At 45.5% G+C, this 19,731-nt stretch overlaps 1 protein-coding gene across 3 annotated transcripts in view; it reads left to right on the top strand.

Annotated features, from left to right (window-relative positions):
• ppp1r37 (protein phosphatase 1, regulatory subunit 37) overlaps positions 1-10,160 on the top strand; it is a 35,835-nt gene extending 25,675 nt beyond the window's left edge. The window contains exons 8-13 of one of the 3 annotated variants that reach the window (XM_048980512.1): positions 42-154; positions 1,634-1,775; positions 1,942-2,108; positions 3,714-4,665; positions 5,212-5,319; positions 5,910-10,160. In XM_048980512.1, coding sequence (XP_048836469.1) covers positions 42-154; positions 1,634-1,775; positions 1,942-2,108; positions 3,714-4,665; positions 5,212-5,300 — 1,463 coding nt within the window. In that variant the 3' untranslated portion in view covers positions 5,301-5,319; positions 5,910-10,160. Of the gene's footprint in view, positions 1-41; positions 155-1,633; positions 1,776-1,941; positions 2,109-3,713; positions 4,666-5,211; positions 5,320-5,539 lie in introns of all 3 variants that reach the window. The other 2 variants (XM_048980510.1, XM_048980509.1) reach the window with 2 other exon arrangements.
• The last annotated feature ends 9,571 nt before the right edge of the window (positions 10,161-19,731 follow it).

The following is a 19,731-nucleotide window of genomic DNA, read 5'->3' as shown; positions in this document are numbered from 1 at the left end:
CTCTTGTCAGCCCTTTTCACGTTTCTTGTTCCCCTGCACAGGTCTGGCATACTTGTGCGATGGTCTTAAGGAACAGAGGAAGGGCCTGGTCACACTGGTGCTGTGGAACAACCAGCTGACGCACAATGGCATGGGCTACCTGGCTGCCGCCCTGGTGAGCGCAGCCCCTCACACTCTCTTACACAGACACACACTTGCTAATGTAGCAGCTTCTAGCCCTGCTCTCTCCATCTACCTTGTACACACCCGCTCGCTAAAGTAGTGGCTGCTAGCCCTGCTCTCTCCATCTACCTTAGACACACACGCTTGCTAGTGTAGTGGCTACTAGCCCTGCTCTCTCCATCTACCTTATACACACACGTTCACTAGTATAGCGGCTGCTAGTCCTGCTCTGTATATCTACCTTATACAAACATGCTTGCTAAAGTAGCAGTTGATAGTACTGCTCTGTCCATCTACCTTATCCACATGCTAATGCACTAATATACCTTTCAGTCACCTTTCAAGCCTTTCTTGATATTGTCCTGCATGATTATCATAACCTCCTTGAAAGCGGCTGACTTCTTCTTGTACCAATGTCTGAAGAAGGTATCTTCTAGAAATGGTTAGTAGATCTTTAGCAAATCAGAAAGGTTTGACACTGATAGTTGCAGCCCACATCATCACTCCTCCACCACCTTATTGGTGCTTTGAAAATGTGTCCAACCTCTGGTCCATCAAGAGTCACTGTATTGTCATCTGTCCACAAAACATTTGTATGTCTTGAGATGTGTCCATGCCCATTCCTGATGTTTTAGCCTGTGTGCCTTATTGAGTGGTGGTCGTGTTTCAGTGACCTTGTGACCGTAACAGTGTCATGTACCTCACTGCTCCTAGGTCTTTCGGAGATTCCATTCAGGTTGCGGTTTTGAACAATGTAGGTGTTTGTTGCTGAAGAGTTTTTGACAGTTAATATGCATCATCTTTTCTCTGTCCGTGTCTCTTTGGCTGTTAGCCACAAAACACTTGATTGTATAGCAATCGTGTTAAAAGTTTAGCAGTTTTGTGTCCCCTCTCACTCTCTTCTCTTTTTTTAATTGTAGGTTCCTTTTTGTCCCTATTTAAATAGTAATAATATTTTGCTTAGCAATTTCGCACAGGGTAGTATTTTACTCCAAAATACTCAGACCAAACACTGGATAAGCTCAGTTTTTGAACACTCCATTCATAACTGGAGATTAAACTGGATTGAAACTATTGGTCGGAAGAGAAGGTACAAGTGCAATACACACTTGCCTAATAATTGTATACGTGCCGTAATGTAAACATGCATCATGGGCTCAGATATATTCAGTGGTGTGAATTATAGAGGCACGGAAATGCACACATTCCAGTGGACATTGAAAGCCCTGGGTCTCAGCATGAGATGGCTTGCCCGTCAGTTTGTAATGAGCAGAAAACATCTGACGTCACTCCTGTCACGGAACATGGCACTTTTGTGGCATGGAATGTGGAACTTCTTGTTTTGTTGTTGAGGTCTTTGGTTGAAGGATGAAATGTCAAATTTTTTGAATTGGCAGTAGCATGTAGAGCTGATGAATATGCAGAGACTGGTGTTGTGACACGTCAGCCGTTTCTTGTTCCCTCCCTTCAGCCCTGCACACAGAGCCTGGAGACCCTCAACCTCAACTACAACTCGGTGGGCAACGAGGGCATCCACAAGCTGAAGGATGGGCTGATCGGCAACCGCTCCGTGCTGTGCCTGTGCCTGGTTTCCACCAAGCTGTCCTGCGAGGGTCAGTAGCCCATCGCCTGCTCCCGCCGCAGGTCAAGGGGGCTCCCATGCATGATGTGGCACCTTTCGCAGGGGAGCTCCATGGCCAACGGGCCTTCACTGCTTCACTTTGTAACATGTTGCTACCAGCGCTGACTATATGGCCACTTTGCCCCCCCACCCCCCAGGTGCTGTGGCACTGGCCGAGTTCATCGCAGAGAGTCCCCGGCTCCTGCGGCTGGATCTGCGGCAGAATGAGATCAAGACGGGAGGACTGATGGCGCTATCCCTGGCTCTCAAGGTCAACACCTCCCTGCTGCGTCTCGACCTGGACAGCGAGCCCAAGAAGGAAACTGTGAGGACGCGGAATGAGGGGGCGCTTGGGGGGGAGGGGGGGGGTATAGAATGGGGTACATTAGGGTTGCCACTAACGACTATCTTTCTATAGATTAATAGGAGATATTGTGGATAAACAAAGTAAAAAGATGTTGGTGGTCTGGTGCTGCTCCGACACATTGATTTTGTAAAAATACTTTTCATGTTTGTTCCGGTTCACAAATTTACTTAGTGTCCGATTTTTTTCCGTTCACTTTTAGTTTATGATAATATCATTGGTCCTAACAAGCCCAGTGCGCACAAACACACACACACACACACACACACTGTCAGTCCAGGTAGAACAAGCCCGGATTCTAACCTGTTTTTTTTCTCAAGCACTTATTCAATGGAGATTCTAAGGTAGCAAGCAGACAACTTTATGGCTTTAATAATGACCCCTCCCGTATTTAGCAGCTACAAGGACAAAAGATATTTGTTAGGTTGAAGAAACTGTTATTAATCATTTGTTATCATTTCTGTATAATCAGCAATGAGTGTAAATATGTATATACATTATTTTGTTTTCCTTTACCTTCATACTTTAGATTATATTAGTTTACACGTATCCTGAGCACGTGTTTGAATAGTTGTCCACCTGAGTAAAACCAGAACTTCTTCTTACTCTCACAGTCCTATCTTTGTTCTCACTCCAAGACCCCTGCCCCCATTGACTATAAATAAGGGTGCCAAGGGGAACCACCCTTTGTAACACATTCCTTTGTAGCCTAGCATGCAGAGAGTGTGGTTACCTTTGTGCAAGTAAAACTCTAAGTGTTGTCTCGTAATTAATGGTGTGTACAGAGTTGGAGTGGAAAGCCTGTCGCTTTCTCCAACATATACTGTATTGTAGTTTGGTCCTGTGTGCAGAGTTGGAGTGGAAAGCCTGACGCTTTCTCCAACAATATTAAAAAGCTCTCTGGACTGATGGTACTTTAATAAACCATGTACATGTAATATGCCATTGAACTTTGCACAATGTAAAACCACATTTTTGTTTTGTGATAATTTGAACTACTCCCATAATTACATAGCGGTATTAAAGGAAAACATTTGTTTAAATCAATTGAAGTGTTTTAGAAATCATAATGGTAATTTCAGAAAAATAATAAAAAAACGATGCGTCAGTTCTCAGCGTCGACGTCATCAACTACGTTGACTAATCACGGCAGTCCTCGTGTAAAAATAGCATCTTGGTTTATTAATAGTATTTATTTAGTTTGCTGTCACTGTTCAGTCAGTTACGTGACGTGCTGGTGACTTGCACGTGGCGGTACGTATGTGACTGGTGATTCGGGATGCGTGTGTGATTCAGGATAAGACTCTGAGTGGGGTCCTTTCCCAGGTATTCCTGCCTCGTGTCCTGTGCCACCTTGTATAGGCTCCAGGCTGCCTGCCACCTTGCTATGGGTATGTGGATGGAAGATGAATAGATGGAAGGATGAAATTAGTCAGATTTGCAGCTTTTTGTCCGAAACATTGAGAGTTTGATTTTGCCTTCGTAAATAATATCAGGTGAAAGACGGTGTGCATTTATCACGTGGGGCAAAGTTGAAGCATAGACTTGTGCTTTATCCCCTCTCAGGTGAAGAGTTTCATTGAGACCCAGCGCAGCCTACTGGCTGAGATCCAGAAAGGCTGCAATCATAACTTCTTCCTGGCCAAAGAGAAGAAGGAGAGTGAGCAGCAGATGCTGCTCTCGGCCTCCATGCCGGAGATCACATCCACAGAGGATGAGCCAGGGGAGGATGGGCCGCCCTGTCCGGGGCCATCGGAGCAGCAGGAAGGTGTTTTTGAGGAGGACGAGCCCGAGGGAGTTGTGGGGGATGAGGAGATGGGTGTGGCCTCTGAGAGTGAGGGGGGGCTGAGCGAGGGAGGAGAGAAAGGCGTGGGCTTTGGGGACTCTGACTCGGATACGGACGACGAAGACACCGGGCCGGGCGTTGAAGCCCAGGCTACACAGAGGACTGCTGCCTCCTCAACCCTGGGAGAAACCCCACCCATCCCCGTGCCTCCACCCCCACCCACCTCCACCCCTGTAGAGAGCATCACCGTCACGGAATCCCCCATGGCATCGCCGGGGGCTCCTCCATCACCCCGTCGTTGCTTCTCGGTGTCGAGCCCGGGGAGGGGGCACAAGATTTTCATGGTGACCCGTGTAGAGAGCCCCCCCGAACAGCAGCAGCACCAGCTACAGGTGGGGGTACCGCCTACGCAGCCTCCGCCCGAAGGGAAAGCTGAGGAGCAGCCACCTGTGATGCCAGGGCAAGACTCAGAGCCACAGTGTGCTCAGGCGGGCAGTGCAAGGCCGCCCCTGACACTAACCCAGGAGCCCACTCCGGATGTCCCAGGAGCGTGGCAAGAGGAGGCGCGGGCACACGGGCGCCACCTGCTGGGCAATTGTGGCTCAGCAGCCGACATATGTTCCAAAGGTGAAGCAGCAGGAGCTGCTCTGCCCAATGGCCTCCGAGCCGAGTTTGCCCTGTGCCTGCCGGAGCCTGAGGTGCCCAAAGCAGGCAGCTGTGTGGCAGAACATGGTAAGTGTCATCAGCTATTCCCTACCATGTCCCAGAGACATGCTGGAATCCCCTCACAGACGAGAGGACTGAACCTCTTTATTTCCCTCACCTGGATCTCATTCCTCAGGAGGGGTCCGTCTGTGTTTCCCACCCCTCTGTCTCATTGGGAGGGGTCACTCTGTGGTTCCCACCCCTCTATCTCATTGGGAGGGGTCCTTCTGTGTTTCCCACCCCTCTGTCTCATTGGGAGGGGTCCTTCTGTGTTTCCCACCCCTCTGTCTCATTGGGAGGGGTCACTCTGTGGTTCCCAGCCCTCTATCTCATCGGGAGGGGTCACTCTGGTTCCCACCACTCTGTTTCATCGGGAGGGGTCAGTCTCAGTTTCCCACCCCTCTATCTCATTGGGAGGGGTCACTCTGTGGTTCCCAGCCCTCTATCTCATCGGGAGGGGTCACTCTGGTTCCCACCACTCTGTTTCATCGGGAGGGGTCACTCTGTGGTTCCCAGCCCTCCAGCCCCTCAAAGGGATTTTATCTAAGCTTGCCAACCCTCTTGTTTCTGCAGTGCGATCCAGCGCCGGTCTGAGCTGTGGGCAGGACTTGGAGGAGCTGTTGCGCGAGGCTAGCCTGGAGATGGGCAGGGAGGCACCATGATGCCCCGCTGGGCATGGAGGTAGTTGCACTGCACCACTGTCGCACTCCTGCAAATGAGTATGCGAAGTTCCTCGAAATGGCTCAAATTCAGTGTCAGTATTGGATTAATGACGTTACTGGCTTGTTTTACGTAAACCGTAAACTACTTTTTTCTAGTCGGACAAGCCGGTATAGTCTGTATGTCTAATCTATCTATTACTTATTTGTATCTATTTTTACTGTTGGTTTGTCCACGCTAGTCTGCAGCTGCAGGGAATGACCAGCAAAGTGCTGCTTTTGGAAGCCTTTGCACACCCACAGCTCTTGATTACTGCTTTCTGGGTCTCACTTCAGGACCTTAACTAAAACTGATTAACTGAAGGATTTCTTGTTTAAGTGAGGCCATTATTTAGGCAAAGCTTCTTGCATCAGCCTGGCATTTTGCTGAAGTTGTCGATCTCGTCTTTTTCCTGCCTATTAGGCAAGTTGCTGTACGCATCCTCATTCCGTCTTCTCTGTTCTTTCCCTAGGGGGGGGGGGGTCCTTCACAGTTGAGGAATTAAAAAGTTGTCCTCACAGCTTTGCTCGCTCAAGTTGTGCCTCCTTTTCCTCTTCCTCTGTTTCCCCCAGAAGCCCCGACACGTTCAACTCTAAAGACTGAAAGTTAAAAAAATTAATAATGACAAGAAATAGTTAAAAAAGAAAACGCAACAAAAGTCAAGCCACAAGAAAAATAAACGATGAAGAAATGTTGCGAACACACAGCACCTTGATCTATCACTACAGCCCACTTGTCCGTAAAAGGCGATTTGGACGCTATGAGGTTAGGAGCAACGCGGCGGATTGCCCAGGAGTCCGGCCGCTGTAACCAAAGATCCACAGAAAGCACGCAAGCGTGGGTCCTTTGCCTTCCTGCATGGGGCTCTCGGCTCTTGTTCGGGACACACACAGTGGATTCCCCTGCTTCCCCTTTAGTGAATTCCTGGTGATGTTGCTCTGCTGCAGGCAGAGGCCTGGCATGGGAAATGCAAATGCCGTGGCTAAAAGCCATTCCTGATTTATTATCGGTATTTCGAGTCATTCCTAAATTGTGGAATGACTGCCCCTTCCCCAGCTATGCCTAGATTTTACAGAGTGGCCATGATCTTTTACAGGCAAAATCAAAATGTCTAGGATGCTCTCGGAAGAAGTGCCGACTATCTGCAGGATGTTCTGAATGCCAGGTCCAGATGCCTGCATAAAGCAAGAAATTGCCACCAACAAAGAAGGAACTCCCCTGCCCCCCTCCCCTCCCAAGCATAACCTATTATAGAATGTTTTTTGTTTTGTTCAGATGGTCAACCTGAAACAGAGTAACCACAGAACAGGTGGTAGGCCAGTGGTGTCTTTAAGGACGCGGTGGTGACCAGCTGCTCTCTGCGACTCTTTCCGCCCCCCAGTCTTCCATCACCAGGCCGCCTCTTGCCATTGCCAGCACGCTGACGGCTTGTGATGAGAGGGACAAAGCCGCTTGCGGACGTGCCTGTCTTTCTTCATTTTTGCTGCTTAAGGAATCACAGTTGTTTGTAATTATTTTTTAGCTTTATGAGACTGTGTGATTGTTTCCTCTCTACTTTTATTAGAAATTATTCCTCTCGGTTTTAATTTTCTTTTCTCGTTGTATATCTTTTTTTTCGGAAGAGAATGCCTTTTTTTTTTTTTGGATTCCCTCTCCCCCGTAAAGGGTTGTGAATTGGGAAGGGTGGGTGACTTGATTTGGTGGGGGTCGTCTGCCTGGAAATGCGGAGATTATAAATTGGAGGTTTTGGTGGGTGGGTGGTTTGGTTAGTCGCACGTGTTCATGTGATCACATGATCGGTCACATGACAGTAGCAAAGGGGACATGGCAGAATGTCGACAGCGTCCACCGATTGACACTACATTTTGTGCTGTGGACTGCCTACAGTGGTGGGTTTTGTTCTGTCTTTGAGGAGGCCAGCACATTTCAGGGATGAAAGAGAAAGACGATACAGGCTGGATTTCATTCGACTGTCCCTTGCATGACACGTGTATTCGTGCCGTGCAGTAAGTCGTCGGCTGCTGTCAGCAGAAGCTGAGGGCACCATCTGCACTAAGTTTGTGTTCGAAAAGACAGGTAGGAGTCCAGTCTCATCTATCGTCCTTTCGCTCTGGTAGCCGGGCAGTGTAACTAACGTGTTTTGAGACAAGATGACTATCCTGGCAGCACACGGTACCCCACGATGCCTTAAGTCTGTGATTGAAATTTTGGCAGAGCTCTCCAAGAGGTCATAAGGTCATCATGTGCTGACAATTGTCTGATCTGATCAACAGCACTGTGTTGGCCCACTGTCTGTGAGATGTTTTGGATGTCTTTTTTTTTTTTTCTTTTTTAATGTTAAATTAATCAAATGTATTGGTAATCGCAAATATATGTATGGCAGACTGTCTCCAATAAATGCTTGTAAAGAGAATAAAGGAAACAAATCGGGTATGTTTCAAGTAACTCTCTGCATCGTCCTTACAGGCGTGTGTGTGCGCGACATTCATGGGTGCTGTGAGCTGACCTGCCAGCTGCAGACTTTGCTGGTCTCCCGGCAGCAGTGGGCCACTGCGGTATCATAACTCACCACTGCGAAGCAGATGGCGTCTGTGTCAGCTGATCAGCACTGATCACATCATTTTGCTGCGTTAGGTTGAGTTCATGGAAAAGTCGGTGAGGCCCCTTCCACTGTAACCGACACTGGACGATTGTGGCGACTGATCTCATGAGGATGTAGGATTTTTGGGAAAAATGGCAACTCTGACAATCAGTTACTGTAGCCTGGAGGTACAGGCCTTACAAGATGTGGCATTATTAACTTGCATATGGCCCAGTTGAGACAAGGACTGTCCATTAGAGGGCAGCAGGAGTTTGAACCTCCCATAACATTTTTCCCTGTTTCTTTACACTGTTCATCTGCTAATGAGTCTATGGATCATCTGGTTGCCATGGCAAAACCTCCCCACTTAGTTGGGCTTTTCTGTTGTTGCTGCACATGGACTTTGACGTCACAAATTACTACATATGCTTGGCAACCAAAGAAAAACAACATCCTAGTAATAGTTTTATATGCACCTCTGGGGTTGACTGTACGTTTCATTCTGCATTTCTAGCAGAAAATTTAGGAGACAGGAGCTCGAACTACGGGACAGCTTAAAAAAAAATTAATTTCATTCTCTATTGCTGGCACATGTCCTGTGCTTTCCAGTGGTTTCCTGTGTTCCTGAACTAAAGGGTTCATGTCACTAGCCTGTCGGGCAATTTCAGATGCAGAACTGGCACCGGAAGAATTCCAGGGTCAAAGGCAGGCATGAATCTATAAATTGTACTGAAGCCCATTTCCACAAGAGGGCACCGTTGTGGCCCACATATTTAACAGACTTGGCACTTTCTGAAAACCTGTCAGGTGCTGTTCTGAGCTGGAGTGGAAATGAGATAAAAGTAAGATCTAAGTGCTGATTGCCGGAAAAGAAAGTTGGAAAGCACACAAAGCATCCATTGTCTCTACTACAATAAAGTTGCACTAAAGCAGTCAGTACAGTGAAGGGAAATCTGCAGTATGGAATCTGACCGTAAGGCAATAATGTCAGGAAGGCGTGGGTTACCTGTTTGATACGTGAATGAGTGGGCTTTATGATTAGAGAAGTGTCACAGTCCTGGTATGAATGGTGTCATTTTGGCACAGCTTCTGTTCTGACGAGCATGGACAGAGAAGTAATGCGGCGAGTTGAACTCTGGCTTCCTGCCCTTCTGTCTCATCTTATTGCTACATGTAATCCAGTTCAACGTGTCAAGCTGGCCTGGCTTTGACCTGACGTATGGTGCATATCCTGCTGTACCTGTGCATATGCTCCAAGACAGTCATGGGAACCCGAACAGATGTCCAAGGGTGTTTCTGGAAATTGGATTACGACTTGTGGTTTTCTTTCCCCGCCGAAATGGTTTATCCTGGCACCCATCCAGCGAATGTCCCGTAACACAGCTGTGTTGGTAGCAGTCAACTGAACGGATGCAAGACAACGAAGAATCTGATTTGGCACATCTATCATGGACAACAATATAGCCATTTGTGACCTTTGCCTCACTTCCTACCCCGTATCTGCAGGAACTTCATATAAAGAGCAATGGATTCCGTCCATGAAATTGAACTTTGAACTTGTGACTATGCAAGTCTATTCCAGATGGGAAACCAGTTAAAAAAAAAATCTGTGGGATTTAATTTGAAGTTTAAATGCATGGAAAATGTAACATGATGGCAAATTTTTAGAAGAAACTGGCATTTCAGAGATGTGCATTTCTATTTACATTAGGTCAATTGTTCCTGGAAGTCTTTTCATTTGATTTTATGGCAGTGATTTTTGCTGATGTTTGTTGTAGCCAGCCTTTGTCTGACTTGTAATTACGCGGGAATCGATTTGTTCGTATCTGATTGTGGGAACTGGTTAACTTTCCACCAGAAGGCGCCATTAAAACTGATGTCTGAGTGTCTTAGAAGGTGCCTTTCTAAGTCTGTCATGCGTGTGAAAGTCGAGCACTACTGCCTTCCATATGTCTAATCCAATGTTCATTCTGTGTCTCTTATTTATGATTTTTGTCTTTTGGGTGACAATACTCTGCCTTGTTTTCTTTGAGGTAATTCAACTGTGGGAATGACGACAGAGTTTTAGAAGCCACCTAGAGAGACGTTTTAATATATTTCACTGTTTATTAGGAAACTGGCTTTACCCAGGTTGGTGTCAGTTTCTTGACATATATATATAAAATACGATTTAAGAGGTGTGTGTACTGCATTTATGGGTTTACTGTATAATCTTGGTTTAAATAAAGGGTTTCCTAATTTCTTGGGGGTTTCACTCTCTTATTTGTGGTTTCATGTGTATCTCTTATGCAGCCATGCTTTTTTGGGAGGGGGGGGCTGGCTGATTGATTTAGGTGAACCGGCAGCATGGCCAATTATTTTGATTGCCGCCTTTTAGAACAAAATGCATAATGTAGCAGTATGCAGGCTAATGCCGTATTAAAATGCAAGAGCTAGAGGAACAGTTAGTGGCAGTGGTTCATCTACCTTCCATCTCCTTATCTGGGACAGTACACTGGGCCTGAAAGATCATCCCAGGCAGAACTGGACATAATGCGGGGGACATATGGACATATGGTAGAACAGTAGTACAACTTTTTAGAATGTTCTCTGCTGCAAAAAACACAGGGGATCAAGTTTTATTGGCCTGGCTTCTGCTGCTTCAGATGCGGGTATGACGTGCTGTCTACTTTCCTGCTGCCGGCTGGAAACACCCTGTCCGACTTGAAGCCACCCTTGGCAGGAAAAGAGAGGCACATGCCCGGCTTATTCCCCTGTCCCTCCTGAGATGGGAATGTTGAGAATTTAACAGGAGTGCCTCTTTCTCCCTGCTCTAGGCTTTTGGCATTTTTGCATAGTGAAACGGATGTTTCGGATTTGGCGTGCTCACGAGGAAATTCCACAGGAGCCATCTGCAGTACAATGTTGTGTTATGGGAAAGTTATTTTTGAGATGATTTGTGTCAGTAATTAGCTCTATTGGTAGCATGTCATGCATGGAGGAAAAAGAGTCACTCTAACAATCCAGGGCCTAATCATTCATTCTTTTGGATGCTTTCTGCCTATGGCTCCTGTCCCCCACCTCAGACGCTGACAGATGAGCCAATCACATGTTGCAGAGGATTTTTGCCAGGGTAGTGCACTAGCTATTATTTATTTAACTATTTCTGTCTTGGCTGATGAATATTATTTGATATTGATGTATGTTCATCTGTAGGGCTGGGTATCCACTAATTTCCCAAATGGATTCAATTGTAATTCACAGGGTCCCAATTTGATTTGATTGCATATTCAATCTGATTAGACATATTTCAGTTACGATACCAATTTTTCTTGGACAGGAGATTTTCGGAGAACTAATATGGCCACTTGTACTGGTGCATTATTAAAAATATTAATATGTGCATTACGAATTGTCTCCAAAGCAGTTGCATTTATGAACTTTTATTTGACATGACCAATAAGTTTTGGATCATACGTTTTTCGGAATGATGTCTCATTAAATGGTTTCGGAGATCTGTGGTATTTGCACAGCATTTTACCTCCATTTTGCGCATCTTTGTGTACTGCTTTGCTTTTGTCCAACTCTTCACCGTCTTCGTATTTCTGAAATCCGAAATGCATCCAAACATCGGCCTTCAGGCTTGACGGAACCTTCAGTGGAGCAGCCACTGTTCATCCGTTCATCTGAGTTCATCTGTTTTCGTTGCCAGATGTTGTTGCGTGAGGCTGGTCCCGTTGAGAATAATGGAGTTAAAGCTTCACACATCCACGAGAAAAGCCCATAAACTGTAAAAGGCATATAATACAAGTCTATCTTGGGATTTTATGAATCGATTTCTGAATGAAGAGCAATATATATATTTTTTAACTGTTAGCCTGTTTATCAATGCTGTATCTGCCTTGCTGCTGTCTGCATGAGAATTTCCCCCAGAGATCAGTCAAGTTCATCTAATCTAATTCTAGTTGTACTTAAATATGGAATTCATGTACATGTACAGCTGTGACATTGAGTATGTCCTTTGGATAACAACCAGCTTAAACAAGATACCAAGGTAATGTTATATCAATTTAAATTCCCTGCGATGCAGTATTTCAGTGTTAAGGAAAAGTGAACATAAGATTTGATCATGGGGTGTATGTTTTCCAGGTTTACCACTAACCAGTTGAGGAGGCCCCACTTGTTTGCGTGAATGGAAGCGTATGATTTTTGTGTGTGTATATATTGCTCGGCATTAAAAATTCTACTTGGGCACATTACTTTGTGTTTGTGTATAGATGATGTCATGAATTGTGCTGTGTTCTTGCTAAACTAGCAGATTGACTCCAGAGCTGTAGACAGAGTCATTTTCATCCCACGTCGACGCTCTAGTTATTAATGGAAATAGAAATCATTGATGGATTTGACCCACCAGAAGGTCAAAGTTCTTAACCAAACCAGTGACTTTTAATGTTATTAGAATATCTTTCAATCAGTCTTTACTCATTGTTCATCTAACATGGTGGTGATAATGATGATGATGATGATGTTGGCTCTAAATCTCAAGTTCTTCTTTTGCAATGAAGATCTCATTAACATGTAATTCACATGTAAGTGAAACGCTTATGGTAAATGTCTCGGGTTGGGGGGGGGGGGGGTGTTATGTTTTTTTTTGTTTTAATAAAGTAATTATTACAGGTATTGTTTTTCTTAAGTATTGTTTTGGTGGCACATGGCAATGGAAGGGCAATGCATGTAACGGCTCTGTACAAAGCGCTTTTATTAGCTGGCAGGATTCAAATGAAAACCGGAATCAATAGGATATTGGGTTATATTGACGTGCTGATTATGAATGTTCTATGAAAGCATTACAAAGGTGCAGTTAATGTAAAGCGCTACCAAAATTCTTATGAAATCAATTTTACTTCTAAAAACTTTCATATAATATAAGCATTTATGTTTCAGGGTTTTAAGAAACGGTTACCATTCGCAGTTACTTTTTGATTCCATGAGGAATCAAATCAATACGAGGTAAAATCAATAATTAATTCAGGTAAACAAAATACAAGAAAATACTACCTACAAGCAGGATCTGGAACTGCACACAATGACCAACTGAGGAAAGCGGGCAGGAGCAGGCACACATATACATATAACGAGGTGTGACTATTACAGAACACGGCTATAGCTCACGAGAAACAGTGAGCATAATCAAGAATCACTACAGACACAAAGACAGAAAGACTAGAAACATGGAAATAGAACATAACTACAAGCAGGAGACAAGGAACAGAAACAAGGAACTAGCAAATACAACATAACCTGGGGAATACAACAAAAAAAAAACAAATGTCTAACTCTAAATAGTTGGAGCTATTAATGAGTCAAGAGATACCTCTCTCAAAGCTGCATGCTCAGTCCATTAGAATGTCAAGGCATGTCAGACTACCTCAGAAGTGGCGGAGAGTCCTCAGACTCCACCTGGGTTAAGCCTAGGTAACAAGAGCATACACTAGGAACTAAAGCCAAACTGGAAAATAACAGGAGATGAGATGACCGATGACCAAGGCTGTATGTGAGGTGTGGAACAGTTCATGGAAACTGGGTGGGTGGAATGTTAACATTTTCGTGTGTGATGTTCAGCTGAGTCCAATTTGCACATTCTTAAGCGGCAGGAATTTGTAATATTTCCTTATTTAATGTCGAGATGGAAGTTCCAACCAGTATTCAGTATACCTGTGAGTCATTTGATGGCTTTAAAAAGACAGGGTTGAAGAAAAAGGGTTGAAGAGTGCTTACCATTCACTCCTAATTAAAAATAAACTAGCATTCATTTAACCACAAAAATGTGTGTGTACATTTTGTGGTATCTTGTTAAATATCTGAATATTTTTTTTTGCCAGTGAGACAAAAAGTACATCTTAATAACAAGCTATTGACGGGAAATAAAAGCCAGAGCAAAGCACTAACGAGACATGCATACTCAAGGCAGAAATGCTAAAATCTGTAATGATTGTAATGTCCTAATTATCTGAGGTATTGGTCCAAGACGAATTCCAGTAAGGCACATAATCTAATTATGATGTGCTTAGAATCCATCAGGCTATTTACAAACGAGAAAGCAAGACTTATGTCCCATATGCAACCTTAAGCTCATTATGCCCCTTATGCCCCTTATGCCCCTTATGTCCCTTATGCAACCTTATGTCCCTTATGTCCCTTATGCCCCTTAAGTCCCTTATGCCCCTTATGGCCCTTATGCTCCTTATGCCCCTTATGCCCCTTATGTCCCTTATGCCCCTTATGCAACCTTTTGCCCCTTGTGGTTTATCTCCTGATGTTTAGCAGAGAAGCATATGGCTTTCATCTTTTGTGGTTTCATGTATTTTTGGGTTAAGCATAAACATTTAAATGGGAACATTTTTTGATGATGAGCTTGCCCGCACGATCGCCGCTTTGCTGCCCCAGAGATCGTGACAGAATGACGGACCCACAAAAGACGAAGCGGAGGCGGAGGAGAGTCCCGCAGGAGACTATCAGTCTCGGAGCCTGCTCGCTCTCCCGGATGTGGCAGTCTCCGGACGCGGAGAAGCCCGTCCGGACTCCAGCCCGAGGACCGACCCCACGGGACCCATACTCCGTGTGGAGGTACTGGCCCTCGAGTACGGACGAGGAAGAAGAGTCCTTCTACCCTTACCCGGAGCCGGAGTCCGTTCTCTCGCCGTCCGTCATCACGGACGTCGCGCCGCCTCCCGCTAACACCGGGCGCCAGAGAGGGAGGAGGAGGAGGAGACGGACGATCGCCTGTACGGAGGAGCTCCCTCCGTTACTGCCGATGGTCCCCGCTCCCGTGCAGCCGCCGCCGCTCGCGGATCCCGCTCCCGTGCGGCCGGCGCTGCCTGCGCAGCCGCCGCTTTCGCTGGCTGCGCAGCCGCCGCCTTCGCGGCCACCTCAACCTCCTGCAGCTCCCGGACCGGCGCCCCCACTGCAGCAGCCTGACCGCGTTCCTGTCCCGGCGCCTCCACTGCAGCAGCCTGACCGCGTTCCTGTCCCGGCGCCCCCACAGCCTGACCGCGTTCCTGTCCCGGCGCCTCCACTGCAGCAGCCTGACCGCGTTCCTGTCCCGGCGCCCCCACAGCCTGACTGCGTTCCTGGTCCTGGTCTCCCCGGTTTCTGTGGTCCGTTGTTGATGTTAGTCGATGTTTGTACTCTTGAGATCCCCGGTTTCCTGAATAAACCCCGTGTTTGCCCTGATTACGGCTTGTCTGCCCGTTCCTGCCTGCTTGCCCGCACGATCGCCACTTTGCTGCCCCCGAGATCGTGACAAAATATAAGTATTAGCGATATTTTGTGTATAAAAAGTAGAACTGGGATCTGCGCATCTATCTCTCACTCATGGGTTAGCTGTCTGTGACTAATCTTGCAGTAACTTTTACACTTTTCATTACCATTAATTGTGCATCTCAAATAATGGACCCAAGTATTATTTGAAAATTTTCACATTTGTGGGGATCTTATGCTCCTTATGCCCCTTATGCAACCTTATGTCCCTTATGCCCCTTATGTCCCTTATGCCCCTTGCGAATGTAAAGGGGTGAGTGTCTGGTAAAAGCAGGCAGTGGGAGACATCATCGGAAACAGGGTAGCTGGTGACAGTTACAGTACAGCTGCTGGTGCATTGTGATGACTTTAGTCTTTTGAGCAAAACAGATTATTATCTCCATTGAATGTGTGCAAATATATATCTTAGTCTGAAAGGTATCACATACAGCATGACAAGTGAAGGTGGGAAATAACTTGCACAATTCCCTTGGCCAACCCTACAATTATTTATTTGGAAGAGGTTATGTTTGAATGAATAAACAAGCTGAAATGCAGCCTGAATACACACAAATCTTCATATAAAGCAGAGAAATGGGGGTGACATAATTTGTAATAAACTATCTATTTTGTATGCATTTTTGTGGCAGGTTGTGCAAAAAAAATAATATATAGTTTGAAGTCATCACAATGAGGCCATGAAGCAAAATATATCCATAAGAACGAGGGGTATGACAAATCAAAATAACTACTTAAAAAATACCATCATCACCAGAAGGCACTTTATAATAGTTCATCATACATTTTTGTGGTAAAGTACTCGGTAAAACCTTTGGAAAAATTTGGAAATAAACAGGAAGTTTGCAATGGGTGCGGAAGTTGCACAGGCTTACATCCTTCTTCTCTTTGATTACTAACAAATGTGACATAGAGGGTCATGAAACACACCTGCACTACAACTAACTTTGCGGAACAGCATCAATGTTTAGGAAGAAGACTTAAAACTCTGCACTCTACCTACTCATATAACTAATACCATCAGTTCATGGACAATGCGCTGCACTTAGAATAATGAAGATTGAGAACAGAATCACCACCCCATCCAAGATGTGTTGCGTAATTTGCTAATGCATTTAATCTTCAGTGGCAGCGTGGATGAGCATCATGTCATGTATGTTATTTTTGGAACCTCTTGTTCAATGTACCTGCAGATTGCTTATAATAATTGGCTTATATCAGGAATGAATCTAACTTGTAAGAATGACAACAATATCGGCCATAGACAGGGCTGAATCAGGGGAGGGGGGAGTAGGAGTCCCCCCCCCCCCCAGCCCCCTGCAAGGGTCAAATCTTAGAATCACCCCAGATATCAACACCCCAGTATCTGCATCAGTCTTAATTAATGCTGTGGCCACATTTAATTGTAAAGCTTCATCAATGGTTAAAAAGGAAAAGGATATCCACAGGTAGAAATATGTTTTCCCAGATGCTCATCTAGCATTAAAAAAAGTAACGGATATTGACTTACAGCTAGAGCTACAATTTACCAAACAATGGTATTTCAATTCCCCTTCCCCTTTGGCTGGCCGCCAGCCACCAAACGCTTTTATCAGAAAAAGGGGAACTTACAATAAGAGTTGAAAACATATTTCAATCATCAAACATCTCAAACAGGCCCGTCTGTGATGTTTGTTGATGATCTCATTTGCTCAGCATGCCAAATGAAATGTTGTTTTGTTCAAAGGAACTCGTGGATGTTTGAGGCTACACCCAGGTATTGTTGCACCCGCATTTTTCTCCACTCCGTTTTCACAGCAAAATAGATTATTGTCAGTAAAAAATAAGGAAGGCTAAGGATATGACATCATTTAATATGCATGACTGTTGTTGTCGTTGTGTTTCTATGTGCAGGATACACAGAGCATTTCTCCAAAGTTAGATCTCTCACAGATACTCAACATGTTCTCAGCAGTCATCATGATGTAACAGAAAATTAGATGCACTGGACCAGGTGCCCTTCTTCCGTTGGCCCAAGGCCCATTTCCAATGCTCACCTACCATTGTAGGCATTATTAACGGAGAACAGGTGTTTGGGCATTTTGATTGGGTTACATCTACTTAGCCCAATGTGTTGCAGGGACTGATTCCCTTGTTGTCATTAAAATTTCTTTTGTGGTTTGTGCCACAGCGGCCCTTTTGTTGGTTGGTACCAGACAAGATTCACAATTTGCGTCAATGAGTCTTGGCTGCCCAGCCCATCAGCAGGACCGGTATCTGCTCCTTTATGCAAGGAGGAACAGGATGAACACTTCCAGAGCCCTACAAACTGACCTCCAGCAGGCCACTGCTGTGAATGTCTCTCACCAAACACTCACATACAGACTTCATGAGGGTGGCCTGAGGACCCGACGTCTTCTAGTGGGCCCTGTGCTCACTGCCCGGCACTGTAGAGCTCGATTGGCATTTGCCAAAAAATACCAGAACTGGCAGGTTCACCACTGGTGCCTTGTGCTTTAATCAGATGAGAGCAGGTTCACCCTGAGCACATGTGACAGATGTGAAAGGGTCTGGAGAAGCCATGGAGAACGTTATGCTGCCTGTAACATTGTTCAGCATGACCGGTTTGGTGATGGTCAGTGATGGTCTGGGGAGGCATATCCATGGAGGGACGCACAGACCTCTACAGGCTAGACAACGGCACCTTGACTGCCATTAGGTATCGGGATGAAATCCTTGGACCCCCTGTCAGACCCTGCACTGGTGCAGGGTGTCCTGGGTTCTTCCTGGGGCACAACAAGGCCCAGCTTCATGTGGTGAGAGTGTGCAGGCAGTTCCTGGAGGAACTGATACCATTGACTGGCCCCCCACACTCACCTGACCTAAATCCAATAGATCACCTCTGGAACATTATGTTTTAGTCCATCCATCGCCACCAGGTTGCACCTCAGACTGTCCAGGAGCTCAGTGATGCCCTGGTCCGGATCTGGGAGGAGATCCCCCAGGACACCATTGGTCGGCTCATTAAGAGTATCCCCCGACATTGTCAGGCATGCATTCAAGCACGTGGGGGCCATACAAACTACATACAAACCGTCCATCCATCCATCCATCCATCCATCCATCCATCCATCCATCCATCCATCCATCCATCACCGTAACCGCTTAATCCCTACTGGGGTCACAGGCGGGACTGGAGCCCAACCTGGGAACAATGAGTGCAAGCAGGAATCAATCCTAGGCAATTGTGAACACACTGCAGGGCGCATACAGAATTACGGATCCAATTTATTCCTGCCCTGCACACTTTTGGACCGTGGGAGGAAACCAGAGTGGAAACCCGCGCGAACACGGGTTGGCGTGCAAACTCCACACAGAAAGGACCGGCGACCGAACCCAGGACCTTCTCACTGTGAGGCAGCAGCGCTAAGCACTGCCCATGATACTGTCACCTGTTCTCACTACAATCTACTACAGCCTCTGTCTATCTTTTCCAGTGACCTTCCTGACTCATCTGCAATGTAAAAATTAAGGTGGGACTTGACACAGACAAAATTCCCACTTTGTGGAACTCCGAGTGGTGCTGGATGGAATTTGAAATTGGGGGGAGAGTGGGTGGGGGAGGGAATGTGTATCACAACATTTCAATAGGCACACATGCAACGGTCACATTGTGAAAGAATGCGATGGAAGAAAGATTTAGAATCTTCGTTATATATTTTAGGTTTTACCCTCGCACTCTGCATCACGGCGAATTGGCTTCAGTAATGTCGATAATGAAAGATAAGAAACACGCTCTTGATTCATCTTATCAGCTTATCTGTTTCATGACAGAAACACGTTAAATGACATGAGGCAACTGATATGAACAGCGATCGCACAACTGCAGCTTATCTAGCATTTCATGATGATTTCAATCATTATCTTAAAACCTATCAGGTGTAGCCCTGCTAGACGACACTTCATTCGCGAGGACAAAGAATGAGCTTATGTCTGTCCTCCTGAAGTCCATGATCTAACACGTTAAGACGATAATGTGTTGGGAATGACAGGAAATGTGAGAGATACAGGAATTCTGCAGGAAAGAAGTACATTGCACGTTGGTTTGATACTTAATCTGATCATAACCTGACATTCCCTGACAGCGTTGTCATTGTTGGAGAATTTTATCATTTGCATGAATAAAAAAAAATATATAATGATATATACTTAATTTTATTTTATTCTTTTTTGGAAGGAAGGGGGTGGGGTGTTCTTCCTGCTGTCTATTTCCCATCCCTGTCATCACCCATATCGTTTTCAAGGAAACTGAGGCATTTAGCCACTGACTATTAAATGGCTAAAATAATTTATATTTTCTCGCATATCTCGCCTGTAGGACCACGAAGGCACCAGATCTAAGCTACATTCTAACATTACAGTATCCAGAATCCCTGATGATTGACATTCACAGCAGGTTTCTTGGGCACCATCATAATTTCACACACAGTGCAATACCCACATTCAGTGATTTACCTTGAGTTTTCTTCTTGAAGTGT

Source organism: Brienomyrus brachyistius, chromosome 17, assembly GCF_023856365.1.
Source record: "Brienomyrus brachyistius isolate T26 chromosome 17, BBRACH_0.4, whole genome shotgun sequence".
NCBI lineage: Eukaryota > Metazoa > Chordata > Actinopteri > Osteoglossiformes > Mormyridae > Brienomyrus > Brienomyrus brachyistius.
Note: the sequence above shows the minus strand (reverse complement) of the source record. Positions and strands in the feature narration are given on the sequence as shown.